At 38.1% G+C, this 17,131-nt stretch overlaps 1 protein-coding gene across 24 annotated transcripts in view; it reads left to right on the top strand.

Annotated features, from left to right (window-relative positions):
• CLASP2 (cytoplasmic linker associated protein 2) overlaps nucleotides 1–17,131 on the top strand; it is a gene marked incomplete at its 5' end in the record, with an annotated part of 144,715 nt that overhangs the window by 95,302 nt on the left and 32,282 nt on the right. For 13 of the 24 annotated variants that reach the window (XM_081106448.1, XM_081106469.1, XM_081106466.1 and 10 more), the window contains 2 exons: nucleotides 3,180–3,424; nucleotides 5,458–5,521. In XM_081106448.1, coding sequence (XP_080962574.1) covers nucleotides 3,180–3,424; nucleotides 5,458–5,521 — 309 coding nt within the window. Of the gene's footprint in view, nucleotides 1–1,817; nucleotides 1,842–3,179; nucleotides 3,425–5,457; nucleotides 5,522–17,131 lie in introns of all 24 variants that reach the window. The other 11 variants (XM_081106468.1, XM_081106464.1, XM_081106447.1 and 8 more) reach the window with 1 other exon arrangement.

Here is a 17,131-nt window from a genome sequence, read left to right as displayed (position 1 = left end):
TGGGAAAATTCTTGTGGATTGAATCTAGGAAGATCAAATGTGAGCAGTGTTAAAAGCAGTATAATTAATTCTTGATCTTTATTTGGTCAGAAATTAAATGATGGCCAATAGTCATTGATAGGATATCAAAAATATAAATACTAAAATTATAAGATCAAAAATATATATATAAATACTGATGTCTAATCTGGTGATGTGTTTTATGCACTATATTATACACAGAGTTAGGGCAGACAGAATATATACACTATGAGCATATAATTTCAAGGCTAAGTCAACCTTGAGTATTTGGAGATTGTTTTAGTTTGGAGTAGGATTTTGTTTAGTTTTTTACTTACTTGTATTTTCAGAGCTGAGAGAAAGTACAACTTAAAGATATATTTTAATTAATATATCTTTCTGGCTCTTTATGCTTGACACATATAAGTGAGCTTTAAAAACATAATGTACAGCCCTAGCCGGTTTGACTCAGTGGATAGAGCATCATCCTGAGGACTGACGGGTCCCAGGTTCGATTCCGGTCAAAGGCATATGCCTGGGTTGCGTGCTCAATCTCTAGTGTGGGGCGTGCAGGAGGTAGCCAATCAATGATTCTCTCTCATCATTGATGTTTCTATCTCTCTCTCCCTCTCCCTTCCTCTCTGAGATAAATAAAAATATATTTAATTAATAAATAATAAAAACATAATGTACAAATGAAACTTTTTCATAAGACTGCGGTACATATATCACCTCTGTTTTTCTCATATAAACTTATGAAGAAAGTGTCATTTGAAACAATGAAAATAATGGACTTTTGCCAGTTTCCCAAGTCAATTCAGTATGACACTTCCTTTTTCAAATTATATTAATCCCATGTTTGAGAAGCACTTTCTCAGTTTTATACTCAAAACTTACAAAAGGCCTCATCTTTGTTTTGAAATTAAAAAATACATTGTACCTTTTAAAACTATACCTCAATCTTAACCAGTGTTGATATAATATAGTTTTGCCAAAAAAATTTAAAAACAAGTTTAAAAAAATATTTGTTATCACTGTAATGTAATAAATGTAGTAATATATGTAATTCTGCTCTGACAATCTATATGTGCTTAATTTTTCCTTTTATCTCCGCCATTTGATTATTTTTAAATAAATTAATGTAACTAGGTAGGAACTTGGTTCTCTTGGGCATTGGCTATATTGATCACGTCTTGTTCTGATGATACTAAATCAGAAGATGTTTTAAATTTATGATTTTTCAATTCATATTTTCTAGTTTCTTTTTAAATAGATGATTTACCAGTTAAATTCTGCTCACATAAATTTTATGAATTGAATGAGGTTTTTCTTGAAATATTACTTACAATACTAAGATGTTGAGATTTTGTGTTTGGCTTATATGGGAAATATTTAACCACCAGGGCTAAAAGCTAAATCCCAATAAATTGATTCTATCTACTTCCATTATTTGCATAGTATAGTATTCCAGTTATAACTATCAGTTTTTAGGAAAAGAATTCCAAACCCAATTTGGACCTTGGAAAAAATTAAAGGAATAAAGTTAACTTTGGAAATAACAAAAGGATCCAAATAGAAGACTTAAATTGGGAAAACTGGTTAAGGAAATATTTTTGTGCTTACATATTTTTTTTGGACTAAAAGATATTGGTAAGATGAAAGATATAGCCTGCTAATAAGCTGTTCTTATGTATCTATATATTAAAAAGTTTAATGTTTCTGATTATGAGCATTATGTATTCCTACTTCATTGTGCTGTGTAGCAAAATGTTCTTCATTATTTTTAATTTTTCTCTTTAAAAATTTACTGCTCTCAGCTCTTAGGAGACATGCGGACTAAGGTATAGACATTGCTACTTTATGAACTCTTATGATACCGTAACTTTTTCTTTATCACATTAACAGATGATAGTATTCTATAAAAACTTCAAGTAGAAGTAATAAAATCTTTACACATACATCCTATGTTTTTTTATATGTATGATTAAGAATAGGTAGATATTGGGGTTCTCATCTTTTAAGCTTGAGTACTTCATACAAGTAGATGATGTCACTCACACTGATTATCTTTAACAAAACTGATCCTGGAGCTCGACACAGAAAATGTCACATTACTGCTATTCTAAATTATGCTGGCATCTCTGAATTAATATGAAGCATTTAGTGGTGGAAACATCATTATATAATTTTTTAATTTGATTCAAATTATATTTCTTTTAGACTTTAGAATTTGGAGAATTTATAGCCATCTGGAACTATTTTAAATAATAGTGCTTAATCTGTTTTGTGGAAATGTCTTCATCTCTCACCAGCCTATATTCAGATATTAGATTACATAAAGATTTGCTTTTAATTTTCCTAAGGGAATCTCAAATAATCTACTCTCTCATTTCACTTTTGATATGCAAGGTATAATTAGCAGTTACATATATTAAATAATAAACATGTAAAGGAATCTAAACATGTAATGAGAATAAACATGTAATGAGAATCTGTTCTTTCTCGTATTTATTCAAATAGATGGTATAGACACAGTAGGGAAAGCAGAGGACCCTCAAGGAGCTTGTCTACTAAAAATAATAGTAAGCCAAACAGGTTCTCATCGTTCTTTGTATTTTACTTTTCAAGACGACATGAGGGTTGGGTACAGAGAAGAAGGAGTGGAAGAGAAATGATAGTGGAGGTAAAAGAAGAGTAGAAGAAAGAGATATAGATAGGAAAAATAGAACTTTACATGAGTTTTTTTTTTTTTAATTTATTGTCCATTTCCTAATCCATCCTCATCCTTTAAAAAAGTAATATTTTCTTCCTACCAACTCAGATTTCCAGTATAGTTTCGGCTCATTTATGATTTGGTAATCCTTGGTTTTCCAAGGAAAGAAGAAAGAAAAGGAAAACCCACATTTTTTTTATCATTTCCTACTTACATATCTGAACTTCGATAGAGTGTTATTCTGCTTCTACCACTTCCCATGGTTAAAGAATATTTCATCTTCTACTAAATCCTAAAACATGGTTTTTGAAGAAAAACTAAATATTGACATTATATCAATAAAATATTTAGCAGCATGCTTTGTACTGATTTTAAAACAAAAACCAGTCCTTTTGTATCAGTGGAAATTGTGAAATACCAGTGTTCTTTTAGCTACCCCTAATAGGAATCTTTATGCATATAACAGAAAAAACCTGCTCGAAGAAGGTATGAGTCATATGGAATGCATTCAGATGATGATGCCAACAGCGATGCGTCCAGTGCTTGTTCAGAGCGCTCCTACAGTTCTCGAAATGGTAGTATTCCTACGTATATGAGGCAGACTGAAGATGTGGCGGAAGTCCTCAATAGGTGTGCTAGTTCCAACTGGTCAGAGAGGAAAGAAGGCCTCCTGGGCCTGCAGAACTTACTGAAAAATCAGAGAACGCTGAGGTGAGCTGTGCTGTCTTACAATCGTCGTCCTGTTTAGCACTTTTGACTTGCCTTTGGTTTCTGTGACACTTCCGAGCAGCGGTTCTCAACCTGTGGGGGTCGAACGACCCTTTCACAGGGGTCGCCCAAGACCATCGGAAAACACATCTATAATTACATATTGTTGTTGTGATTAATCACTATGCTTTAATGATGTTCAATTTTTGACAATGAAATTGGGGGTCACCACAACATGAGGAACTGTATTAACGGGTCGCGGCATTAGGAAGGTTGAGAACCACTGCTTTAGAGCTACTGGTATAGGAATAGATTTGTCCTGAATTTAGAAGGTGGTATTAAAATATTTTCCTAATCTTCAGTCCTTTAGGACAATCTGTACTATTATACTAAGAAATTTTCAAATTCACTTATTCTATTTAAAGAAATATTTTTTTTGTGTGTGTGTGTGTGTGTGTTTTACAGAGAGGAAGGGAGAGGGATAGAGAGTTAGAAACATCGATGAGAGAGAAACATTGATCAGCTGCCTCCTGCACACTCCCCACTGGGATGTGCCCGCAACCAAGGTACATGCCCTTGACCGGAATCGAACCTGGGACCTTTGAGTCTGCAGGCTGACGCTCTATCCACTGAGCCAAACTGGCTAAGGCATATTAGAAAAATTTTCATTTTAAATGAAAGTTAGGCTCAGTGGATAGAGTGTGAGCCTGCAGACTCAAAGATCCCAGGTTCAATTCCGGTCAAGGGCACATGCCAAGTTTGTGGTCTCGATCCCCAGTGGGGGGCGTGCAGGCAGCAACCAATCAATGATTCTCTCTTATCATTGATGTTTCTATCTCTCTCCTGCTCCCTTCCTCTCTGAAATCAATAAAAAAAAAAATTATAAAAAAATATATTTTTTTTCTTGATTTCAGAGAGGAAGGGAGAGGGAGAGAGAGATAGAAACATCAATGATGAAAGAGAGTCATTGATCAGCTGCCTCCTGCACGTTCTGCATTGGGGATTCAGCCTGCAAACCCAGACATGTGCTCTGACCTGGAATCGAACCGTGACCTCCTGGTTCATAGGGCAATACGCAACTACAGAGCCACATTGGCTGGACTAAAGAAACTTTATAAAAAAGATTTTTAAAGTTGCTTTTTAGAGCAGTGGTTCTCAACCTTTCTAATGCCACGACCCCCCTCATGTTGTGGTGACCCCCAACCATAAAATCATTTTTATTGCTACTTCATAACTGTAATTTTGCTATTGTAAACAATATGTAATTATATATGTGTTTTCCAATGGTCTTCGGTGACCCCTGTGAAAGCGTCGTTCAACCCCCAAAGGGGTCGCGACCCACAGGTTGAGAACCACTGTTTTAGAGAGAGGAAGAGAGAAGGTGAGAGAGAGAAACATTGATTTGAGAATGAAACATCAGTTGGCTGCCTCCCTCATGCCCCCTGCCAGAGGTTGAGCCTGCAACCGGGCATGTGCCCTGACTGGGAATCAAAGCAGGAACCTTTCAGTGCACACGTTGATGCCCAACCAACTAAGCTACACCGGCCAGGCCAAAAACATTTTAAAAGGCAACTTTTTATTCACAAATAGATGTTAAATGAAAAATGTTACTAATTTTTAAAATTAAAATAAATAAGATGCACAGAATATTCAAGCTGACTGGTTTATTAAAATTCATTCCTTATAACTTTCAGTGTGAGGAAAGAATGTTCACTTGAAAATTAAGCTATATTCTTAGTGTTTGTGTAACATGAATTTAAGAGTAATATGAAATGGAATTTGTACCGTTTTCCCTGTCATGCTACATTAATGAAGTATAATTCTATTCTTTTATAACTTTCAGCTTTTAAAATAAAGTGAGTTGCAACAGAATTATTATTGTATTAGATATATTTATATTTAGCTCTAACAAGTAAATCCTACAGATTTCTCAGTTTTGAGGGCTTATTTTTTTTAAGCCCAATTATATGTAAGGTTATTTTAAGTGACTTCTTCCTATAGCAAGATATTAATTAGCCACTTTATTATTTTGACAGTCGAGTTGAACTGAAAAGACTATGTGAAATTTTCACAAGAATGTTTGCTGATCCTCATGGCAAGGTATGTTTTAGTATTTAAGATTATTTACTCCTTTAGGTGTCATTTGTATATTGCCCAGAAAAGAAATAAAATAATAACAAAAAAACCCCAAAAAGCCGTTTTTATTATTGCCCTAGAATTGTAATAATCTTTTCAAACATAATTGAAATTGTTTTATATCATACATAATTTAGAAGTTGCTCTCTGGTAATCATTTATGTTTCTTGGAAGAGTGATTGTCTAAGACTACAAACTGAAGGGTATAGTAACAAGCAGGACTCTTATAAATTAGTCAGGATGAGTATATATATTTGTATTTAAAAACATTCCACTATTTATAAAGGAAATAATTGGGGTAAGTTTGTAACTTTTTATCCAGTTTTCTTCTGTGATTATTACAACATTAATATAACATATACTATCTTAAAAGAACAGTTTTGTAGAAAAGAATTTTATTAAATAACACAAAAACACAAAATATGGCTTTATCCATAGTTCGATAGTAATCTGAAAGAAGCAATTTGTATATTGAAATAGTCCATAAAATTTTTAGAATGTTGTTCAGTTTTTAGTGTCGATTAAAACATATTTGATCTGCATATTACTGTGAAATTTTGGTTTACTTTGATAGATAGCACTGTTGTAAAATGTATTCACTTATTTTGTTTTCAGCAGTGTATTTGACAATGGTGAAACTTTATTATGTATCTTCCTTTAGGACAGACACCAGGTATCCACATGAGCATTTCTAACCCAGATGAGAGGGAGATGTGGAAGGGAAATTATAAGAAAAATATTAATGAATTTCACTTTACTGTGTGTTGTTTGGTTTTTTTGTGTGTGTTTTTTTCATTTTATTGTTGCACATATCATTTTCTCTTTTTTTCTATCTCTGATCTTTTCATTACTTAACAACACTGATTAAAAATATTAAAATCCGTCTTTAATATAAAATCCAGCTAAAGATTATAAATTACCTATATTTTAAAATAGTAATTTTAAAATATTACCCTCTATCAGAAGGTATATTTATTTTATCCAAGAATGTAAAAATCCCATTAAAGACAAAGATTAAAACAGCTTACTTAATAAAACTTTAAAAAATTGATAACTCTCAAACTGTAGTTAGGTAACTGTACCATTTTATATTGACATTGATTGGTACCACTATTTACAGCTGTAGGACTTGCCTTAATGCAAAATTTTTTGTAAATTCTGATCAAATTAACTGTTGATGTACTTTGTTGGCAATACAAGCCAAAGGACAAGACAGTTATGATCTGTGTGGACTGTACAACTTTAAAATGAAAAGTTTTAAAACATCTTCAATAATTTATTCATCCTAGAAGGTAGAAGACTGAGCCTGGTTTATTTCTAGAAGTCACAATTTTTGATTGTCAAGACAATACTGCAGTTTAGTTGGATGCTACAATTTACATGAAATAAGGAGAAACACTTTTTAAGAGTCTCTTGGAAATAAAATAAGAAAGCTGAGTTTGATGCTGGTAAAGGAACTATTTGGCCTCCCTTAATAGATGTGGAGAACCAGCTACAGTCCTCCCTAGAATTGTCAGGAAGGGGACTTCTTAGTTTTTCCTCGTAGAATTTTATAACAGGTCTTAGTGACCCATCTGGCTTTGTTTGTCTGGTTTGATATTTTGTTAGTTCAGTGAAGACAAATGTAATTGGAAGATTTTTGCTTAACTTGTTTTTGGTGATTGTCCAAGAGAGGCCCCGCCAGTAATGTAACTTACTAGGATAAACAGGCTCTATCACTATATCCTGAGTTTAAAGGTTTGATTTCGAGTTTTAGCATTATGTCCTGATATTATTAAAATAGCAGATATTTCCCCACCCCTTTTTATTTTTTTTTAATATATTTTATTGATTTTTTACAGAGAGGAAGGGAGAGGGATAGAGAGTTAGAAACATCGATCAGCTGCCTCCTGCACACCTCCTACTGGGGATGTGCCCACAACCAAAGTACATGCCTTTGACCGGAATCAAACCTGGGACCTTTAAGTCCACAGGCCGACGCTCTATCCACTGAGCCAAACCAGTTAGGGCTCCCCACCCCTTTTTAAAATGTATCTTTATAAAGTGGCAGCAGCTGCTGCACCTTCCATATCAAGCAACTGTTTTTTATACTTTTCTTTCAAATACAGTTTTGTTCTTTACCAAGAGTCTGTAAAGGCCCAGATAGTAAATAAGGCTATGTGGGCCAAAATTATCTCTGTCATAACTATTCAACTCTGCCATTAATAATACCATGAAGGCATCCATAGACAATGTATAAATAAATGAAGATGGCTGGCTTGCAATAAAACTTTATGAATATTGATGTTTTAGTTCTCATATAATTTTCATGTGTCACTAACTGGCCTATTGACTTAAAAATTTTTTTAAATATAAACCATTCTTTTACAGACTGCAGTTTGCTGGCTCTTGTTCTATATCAACTCTTTAAGTTACTGACACTAAAATAGAAACATAGAGTTAAGACCCTTTAAGCCCTGGCTGAGTAGCAAAGTTAGTTAGAACAAAGACCCTATACGCCAAGGTTGCAGGTTGGATCCCTGATTAGTGCACATACTAGTACAAGAATCAACCAGTGAATGCATAAATAAATGGAACAACAAACCGATGTCCCCTCCTTCCCCCTCTCTCAAATCAATTATTTTTAAATCCTCACCCAAGGATATTTTTTCATCAATTTTTAAGGAGAGTAGAAGAAAGAAACATCGATGTGAGAGAAACACATCGATTGGTTACCTCCTGCATGAGCCCCGACCAGGCTTTGGTCCTGATGAGAAGCCTGCAACCAAGGTACATGCTCTTGACCAGAATTGAACCCGGGACCCTTTGGTCCACAGGCGGACGCTCTATCCACTGAGCCAAACCGGCTAGGGCCAATTTTTTTTTTTAAAGACCTTTTACTGAAGGGGCTTATGCTACTGGTTGAAGGTTGGAACGATATACTCGAGCCCCTGCTGGATGAAACCATCCCTGTGTATTCCTATATATCCCAGCCATTCTCCATTTCTGACCTGTGATTTTTGTCTAACTATTCAGGGCTGCCTGGTAATTCTCTTCCTCTCATCTTTCTCTTCTGTCCTCCATGCAGACCGTGTCAAATAGTCTGTCCTCAAAAATCAAGCCCTGTTCACCTCCCCACCCATCTCATGCCCCAAGTAGATGTCCTGGCCTCTTACTCCATTTCCTAACTCTAAAACAGCAAACTTAACTACACATCAACCCATTCTTCCTACCTTTCTTCCTATTGAAATGGAAGGAGGGCTTACTTTGAAGTTGTTGTTCAGCTACATAAATACAATGTGTATCCTGTGTCTTGATAATATGGTCTCATCAGCGTGGTCAGGAATTTCGCATAAATTTTAGTTTGTTGATTGCCATACCTTTTTGTTTTTCAACTTTGTTATGAGTTTATTCAATGTGTCCTTTCTGTCATTTTAAGGACTGTGCTGTGGGAGAGGAGGAAGAGGTCTGGTTTTCCCCTTCTGTTGTGCCTGACTTAGTCTCTTTCACACCATTTCTTCTGCTCTTATTTTCAGACACCTATCTCTCTGATTGTGTTAGTAATGTTAGTGTTGACTTAGAGACTGTCTTAGGCCCTCTTCTTTCAACTTCATACCTTCTCTGAAGAATAAATTACCCGCTTCATTTGAATGACTCTCAAACATGTCCTTAAAGCCTGTTTTTCCTCCTGAACTTTTAGTCACATGACTACAGGTCATCTTCAGCTTCAAAGCTATTCTTTCTCATGCACTGGTTTATCTCATACGATGAAACCACTGTCCCCTCATTGCTTAAGTGAAGAATTTGGGCATCATTCTAGAAACTTCCCTCAATCTTTTCTTTTTTTAAAATTATAATTGTATTGATTTCAGAGGAAGGGAGAGGGATATATAGAAACATCAATGATGAGAGAGAATCACTGATTGGCTACCTCCTGCACACCCACACTTGGGATCGAGCCCACAACCTGGGCACATGCCCTGACTGGGAATTGAACCATGACCTCCTGGTTCATAGGTTGATGCTCAACCACCATGCCATCCAGGATTCACTCAATCTTAATTGATTCGACCATTCAGCGGTTCTCAACCTGTGGGTCGCGACCCCTTTGGCGGTCGAACGACCCTTTCACAGGGGTCACCTAAGACCATCCTGCATATCAGTTATTTACATTACGATTCATAACAGTAGCAACATTACAGTTATGAAGTAGCAATGAAAATAATTTTTTTTTCTGCTTTCTAAAAAAGTTTTTTTTTTACATTCTAAATAAATCTTTATTGTTGAGATTATTATAGTTGTTCCCCTTTTTTCCCCCCATAGCTCCCCTCCACCCAGTTCCCACCCCACCCCATGCCCTTACACCCCACTGTCCTCATCCATAGGTGTACTCTTTTTGTCGCCAGGTCAAAGGTCATACACATGGAAAATGTAGCTATTTCCATCCGCAAGGTGTCCCTGTGTTCGGAAAGGTCTCTCACTACTTGTTCATGCTCTACTCAGAAAGGGTATGGAGCCACGTAATGGCTTTTATAAAATAATGTATCCTCTTATGTTTAAAATGAGGATTTCGCTATTAGAAGTGAGGAGAAGGCAACACTACAGCTGCTCTCGCCATCTTGCCCTTCCGGCGATAGTTGTGTGTGGGGCTGCGAGCTGGTTCGCGGGCCGTAGATGAAGCCGTCTGGGCGGCCCGCGCAGTTCCGCTGGCTTCCCAGGGGCTGTTGCAGCCTCACGCAGCCTCACAGGGGCCATCGCAGCCTCGCAGGGACCATCGTAGCCTTGCAGGGGCCGTTGCAGCCTCACGCAGCCTCACAGGGGGTGTCGCAGCCTCGCAGGGGCCATCGCAGCCTCATACAGCCTCATAGGGGGCGCCGCAACCCACGTTGGGGGTGAAGGTGTGAGACAGAAGCTCCTCTCGCTGTCTCTCCTGCTGCTCCCTTGCATATCGCTGATGCTGTAAGTTTCTGAGAGCAGTCTGCAGGTGCTGGACATCATACTTTAACTGGTCAACACGAATTTTGGCATTCTGTCTTTTGTTGGGCGGCTCCTTGCTGGACAAAATCTCCAGGCATTCTAGCCGGCTGAATATCTGGTATGCTTGCTTGGATTTCGTTTTCTACTAAGTTCACAGACTGCTTGTCTGCCATCTCCCAGCATCCCATGCGAGACTGGATCTGGTGGACCTGCTTGTGCGATTGCTGGTACAGCGGTTCCATGTCACCAGCCCAGCCGGGTCTGGCTCCTGCTTCCTCTGAACCTGATTCTGCTTCTGGAGTGTGTCCCTTATGGATGCGAGGAGTTAAAATCTGCAGTTTGTTGGGTTAAGCTGCAAAAGCGCAGGTGGTTCCTTTTGTGCCACTGGCACAGCTTGGGCGGGGATGTACATTGAGTAGGGCGGGGTCTCAGAGAATCACCAGGGCAGAGCAAACAGCAATGGCATCTCCGCGACTCCATGTCCCAGAGTGCCAGCGAGCAGCTCTGCGAGAAAGCCACCCTTCCTCTCTGACCCGCTGCAAGGCAGTCCCGCCTCTCCCTGTAGGGGTCTGGGACCTCAGAATCCCACCCCAAACAAGTTCAGTGGATTTGAGAGCTTGTATCCCCTTCCGATTGAAAAAAAACGCGCATCCAATTATAGCCCGCCTGGCGCGCGATTCTGTGCATCTGTTCTTGGCGCCTTTGCACCTCCTACTCAGTCTCAATGCGCTTCTTTCTTTCCTTCCAGTTGTAGAACTTCCACTGGGCCAGCTTTCCCATGGTTCTGGATGATAGCTGTTTTGTCTTATAGTTGGTAATTTCAATGTTGTTGTGGGAGGCAGCACGCACAGGTCTATACCTTATGCTGCCATCTTAGTTCTCCGCAACGAAAATAATTTTATGGTTGGGACACAACATGAGGAACTGTATTTAGAGGGCCAGAAGGTTGAGAACCACTGGTTTAAATAATTATCTATTCCCACTACTAATTCAGGGCACCGTCATCTTTTGCCTGTTGTACCTCCTCTCCACCTTTTATCCCTAAATTCTCCACACTGCCTTCTTTAGCAATCTTTCTAAAAGGTAAATAAATCTTCTCTACTAGCTTACAGCACTTCAGTGACTACTCAAGAAAATGTTCGAACAAAGCCTATCATTTTGGCTTGTTATTGCCTCTTCATCTCAGCCCCGCCTGCATTGTTCATTTCCCCACATGTGCCAGCACTTTTCCCTATAGCTTAAGTGTGCTATCAGGGACACTTTTTTTTTTAAGTCTGGGTTAACTACGCTGAATTGAAATTACTTCTCTGCAAGCTCACAGGGCAGAAATAGTCTAAAGCCTTGCCCCCAGAATGGGCCCTAGTGTTGGGGAGATACCTCACACCATGACCATGACTGGGGGGGTTTTCCCATGTTCTAGGTTGAAGTCAGCATATCAGTCTCTATGCTAATAGCTTCTGGATAGTAGCCGGCTTCCATGATAACTGAAAGTTGTCCTCTTCCCCAACATGACAGACCACCTGCTGTCCCCGCAGAAAAGGGATATTAGAAAATCAAATTATGAGCATCTATGAAAGTCCCATCTCCTTTCATCCCGTCGTCACCCGCTGTAGCCCCCAGAATGTTTTCTTCTGATATATATTAGGGTAAGGATATGAGCCCAACTAAAATGTCAGGCAAACTCCATTGTACAGTGCAGATATCCCAGAAAGGAAGGGTTAGAAAAGAGCTCTTTCTGAATACAGTTGGAATAGATGCTGGATTCCTTTCCTGGGACAGAAGTAATGTACCATGTATTTGGTAAATAGAGTTTGCAAGCTGAAAATATTTGATGTCTATAACTTGATAAATAAACTTTTTTTTATTATTATTACTTCAGATACCAGTATGGAAGTAAGGGATCCACAATACATGTGTGACAGTAATTTAGACCATAAAGTTACAAATGTATAATTTAAAGCCCCTTAATAACTGTATAAGAGAAGCAGTACACGCAGTGATAACAAGTATGCATAGTGGAGCTAGATTGCTTAGGTTCAGATTTGACCTCCAACACTTATTAGCAGTGTGTGCCTTGGTTTCCTAATCCTATATAAAAAAGCCTAATGTGCAAATTTTCCCCTCAACCAGGAGGCGGGGCCAGCTGGCCAACTTCCCACTGCCCCTCCTCCCAGCTGGCCCCACCCCCACCCCAATCAGGGGCGGGGCTGGCCAGCCAACTGCCTGAGGCCCCTACCCCCGGCTGGCCCGGCCAATCAGCCCCAATCGGGTTGGGCTGGCCAGACCCCACCCATGCACGAATTCGTGCACCGGGCCTCTAGTCTGTAAAATAGAGTTAATAGTAATTCCCACCTCATATAATTGGGACTATGATTAAGTGAATTAATATCTGTAAAGCCCTTAGAACACAGCAAGCATGATAAAAGTTTTTAAAAACTAAATTTAAATTTAATAAGTTTGAAATATTAAGGAATTCAGGGATGATTTTTATTTTGACTGCTCTAGACCCATTTTCCCCTCGAGTGTAAGGAGTGTCATGCCAAAAGCTATTCTATGTTCTAGCATTTATCTCTGAAGGAACTAGTTGAAGAGATCCACCTTCACTGAGGTGCTTGTTTTCAGTTGGCATTTTATGGTCTGTGTGGTCCTTTCTACCTCTTGAAGTCACGCTCCTGTGTCTTGAACAGTGAGGGTAGAAATTCAGCCTGGGACTACTAAAATGGGACACAGTTGAGCACCCTGGAAGGCCACATCTGGTCTCCTAGAGAGTGTTCTAGGTACTGAGCTGCCTGTGGTCCTAGGGTCAGGAGACCATGACACTCGTCTTATCTGGGAAAAATTAAAAGTTGTAGTATAAACACTTAATTTTTGCTTCCAAACAATAGTAATTGTTCCAAGCAGCCTTCACAGAAATAATTTGTAAAGCTATTGCCTCTGAGGAGGAAAAAATAAAGAAAAACTCTGGATGCCATGCTTTGAGAGCAAATGTTGGCATTGTCCAGAAGTGGGGGCAGGTGTCTGTCTGTTAGTCTTCGATTCTTTCCAGAAGTTGAACCTCAAGGATATAGGGTCTGGGAAAAGGGATTTTTTTGTTTTTAATTTCCTCGGTAAGGAGATGAGAAAGAGGAAAATCACATGCTCTTTTTCCATACTATTCATTGAACTCTTGTTTTAAAAACTATTTTGAGTTGATCATACAACTGAAAAACATTTGTCACTTTTATTTTCTAAGTGTTTTTCTTCCGTACAGGAACTTTGCATTGATGGCGACTAATTTGTGTGTTTTTCTTTTTTTTTCTTTTTTTCTTTTTGCATGCTGTCCCCTGTGTTGGAACTCTCAATAGAGAGTAAGTTGGTTCAATATTTGTTGGAAACCTAACTTTACTGCATGACTGTGCAATTAACCCTTTTTCTCTATTTTCTCTCCCGAAGAGTTCATGCAGTGTTGGACCCTTTGCAATCCACGAAATGCTATTCGCAGTTATGCAGGCTGTCATTCTGTTTGGAGATGTGCTTTTTAATCTACTAATTAATCTAATTTGATTATGTTCTTCTGTTCTGTATTTGATGACTGGCACACCTAAGATACAAGCAAGGTTAAGGAAAGGCTGCCTCAATTGTAATAGCTCAAATATTATAATTTTTTTTCCAATAAGTTATATTTGTGAGATTTGTGGGAGCATAAATTGATTCCATTGAAGTTTGGCTCCATTGAATTATTAATACATAATTTCCAAGTTTCACAATTATTTTTAAAAATTTAGTTCCATACATTCCATATGTACTTTCTAATATTATAATGTCATTCCTTAAGAGCAAACAGAGCAATGATTCTCAACATTTTGTTCACATTTTTAGCCCTAGTATTATATTAGCATATTCACTTTTCATTTTCTCCTTTAATCATAGGTAAGGAAATAGGAGACTATCAACATCTGAGAATAAACTCTTTGTGATAGGGCAATCAAGTAAGATATATTATGTGAAATTCCCAGTATATTTTTTTAGATTGATACATGTAGACGACAGCTATATATTACCAGTTAGTAAGTACGATTGATAGGATGTAAGTATTTTGAAAAATAATAATATAGTTCTATATTTAGAAAAATATCAGTACCATGTTTACATTTTTATTCAGCTATGCTCACATTGTATCTAATCAAAAGAACTTTTTACTTAGGAGACCCGGAGAAGTCTTTTTTTTTTTTAAATATATTTTTATTGATTTCAGAGAGGAAGGGAGAGGGAGAGAGAGATAGACACATCCATGATGAGAATCATGGGTCAGCTGACTCCTGGAAGTCCCCCACTGGGGATCGAGCCCACAACCCAGACATGTGCCATTGACCGGAATTGAACCTGGGACCTTTCAGTTCGCAGGCCGACGCTCTTTCCACTGAACCAAAACAGCTAGGGCCTGGAGAAGTATTTTGAAGAAAATAGCAATAGCTTGACAGGATCATCAACTTTGGATATGTTAGCATGAGAAGAAAGAAACTACTGGGCTAGCTTGAGTCCAGAGAAGTGGGAGATTCAGAAAGTTTATAGGAAGGAAAAAGAAGTTAAATTTGGCTGAGATAAATGGAGTCTTACATATCTTCCCTTGCATTGGAGAAAAAAGCTTACCTACCAGTTAATTACACGGCAGGTTTCCCTTAGGAAATAATTCTTACTCTTCAAGGAACTTTTCCTACGCATTCATTAAAAAACTTTATACTTGATCCTCAGCCTCTAATAACCTTGAACTTGGTTCAAATACATGATGCAAGACTGTACAAAAATATAGTCTTTATTCTCAAATCTTCTATATTCCAGATGGGAAAATAATGTAAATATAGAAAAAGTTAAAAAGTACCAAAAAGCTAGTCCCACCACAAGTTTCAAGTAGGGAGAATCAGTGGCTATTATCCAAGAAGTTTCTAGGCTGGGATGTAAGTGGTAGTAGTGGGTCACATACTGTGTATAAATAGAGTGAGTGGGGAGTATGGAAGGAAACCAGGAATGTGTATGAGATGTGTTCAGGGAAAAAGAGTTGCCAGATAGTCCAAGATCGGTTTAGAGATGTCTAACTGATGCCTCTAAGCATTTGAGACATTATCCTATAGACAGTGAAGGTGGGGACATTAAAAAATTTTGTTTATGCCGAAACCGGTTTGGCTCAGTGGATAGAGCGTCGGCCTGCGGACTGAAAGGTCCCAGGTTCGATTCCGGTCAAGGGCATGTACCTGGGTTGTGGGCACAGCCCCAGTGGGAGATGTGCAGGAGGCAGCTGATTGATGTTTCTCTCTCATCGATGTTTCTAACTCTCTATCTCCCTCCCTTCCTCTCTGTAAAAAATCAATAAAATATATATATTTTTTAAAAAGTAACAAAAAAATTTTGTTTATATCAAATAGTAATACTACAATTTTATGGTGAGAAAGAAGCGTGATTTGGCCTGCTACCTATTTTGTTAATGAAGTTATACTGGAACACAACTATGCTCACGTGTTTGCGTACTGTAGTTGTGCTTCAACAGCAGTTAAGTAGTGTGACAAACACTATCATGTGGCCTGCAGAAGCTTAGAACATGTACTGTCTGGTCTATTACAGAAATGCTTTTCTCACCCTGGTATACAGAAATAGAAAAACCAAAGTCACCCTACTACACAAACCCAGACCTTGTAAGAAAGGCCTGGTGCCTACAATGATGGTGTGATTGATAGATTGAGGAAGGCCAAAAGAGAGAACTCTTCTAGAGGTCATGGGACCTAGTAGGCTAGGTCAGAAAGGCCCTGTCAAGATCATACTTCCTTTTAAAAGAGAATCAGGGGGAGACTGGCTCTTAAATCACCCCCCATTGGGGATGCAAAGGAAAATGCCTGGCAACAAGCATGGAAGAAGAAGCGAAATAATAAGAGTAAAGCACTATCAAGCTTCAGAATGGCCAAGCATACTAAGTTCATGAAAAGCTACTACATTTCACAATTAAAAGGTTGTTGGTGGGAACATTAGGATGGAAATTGAAGGAGAAATTCTTCAGAGAGTGTCTTGCATCTGTAAGGAAAGGATTTAAGTGAGAATAAATATATAGTGGAGGAGACCATACTTTAGAGAGTAAGAATACAGAATAGAAAGATTAGTGTTACAAAGGAAATGGCTCTTTTTAAAAAAATAGAGTTTTTATTGATTGCAGAGAAGTAGAAATATCAATAATGAAAGAGAATCATTGATCGGCTGCCCCCTGCACACCCTCTACTAGGGATCAGGCCTGCAGGCTGGGCATGTGCCCTGACCAGGAATTGAACTGTGACTTCCTGGTTCATAGGTCAGCACTCAACCACTGAGCCATGCCTGCCGAGCGAAATGGCTTTCTTTTACAGAGACAATTATTGGAAGGATAGCTGTAAATGAAATCAAAATAGGAGAAAAGTGAATAGAGAATTCTATGTTGAATGACAGTAAAGTAGATAAGCTAAGTTACCTAGCAATAGAATGAATGGAACACAACTGAAAACCAGCTGTGGAAACCTTGGGCAAGTCACTTTTCTGGTTCTCTTTCCTAAGAATCAGATAAAATTGGAGAGTTGACCTAGGCATTCGAATGTGCATAGTTTTCAGAATGGATTTTGGTAT

The sequence above is a fragment of the Myotis nattereri genome, assembly GCF_964212035.1.
Source record: "Myotis nattereri genome assembly, chromosome: 14".
NCBI lineage: Eukaryota > Metazoa > Chordata > Mammalia > Chiroptera > Vespertilionidae > Myotis > Myotis nattereri.
Note: the sequence above shows the minus strand (reverse complement) of the source record. Positions and strands in the feature narration are given on the sequence as shown.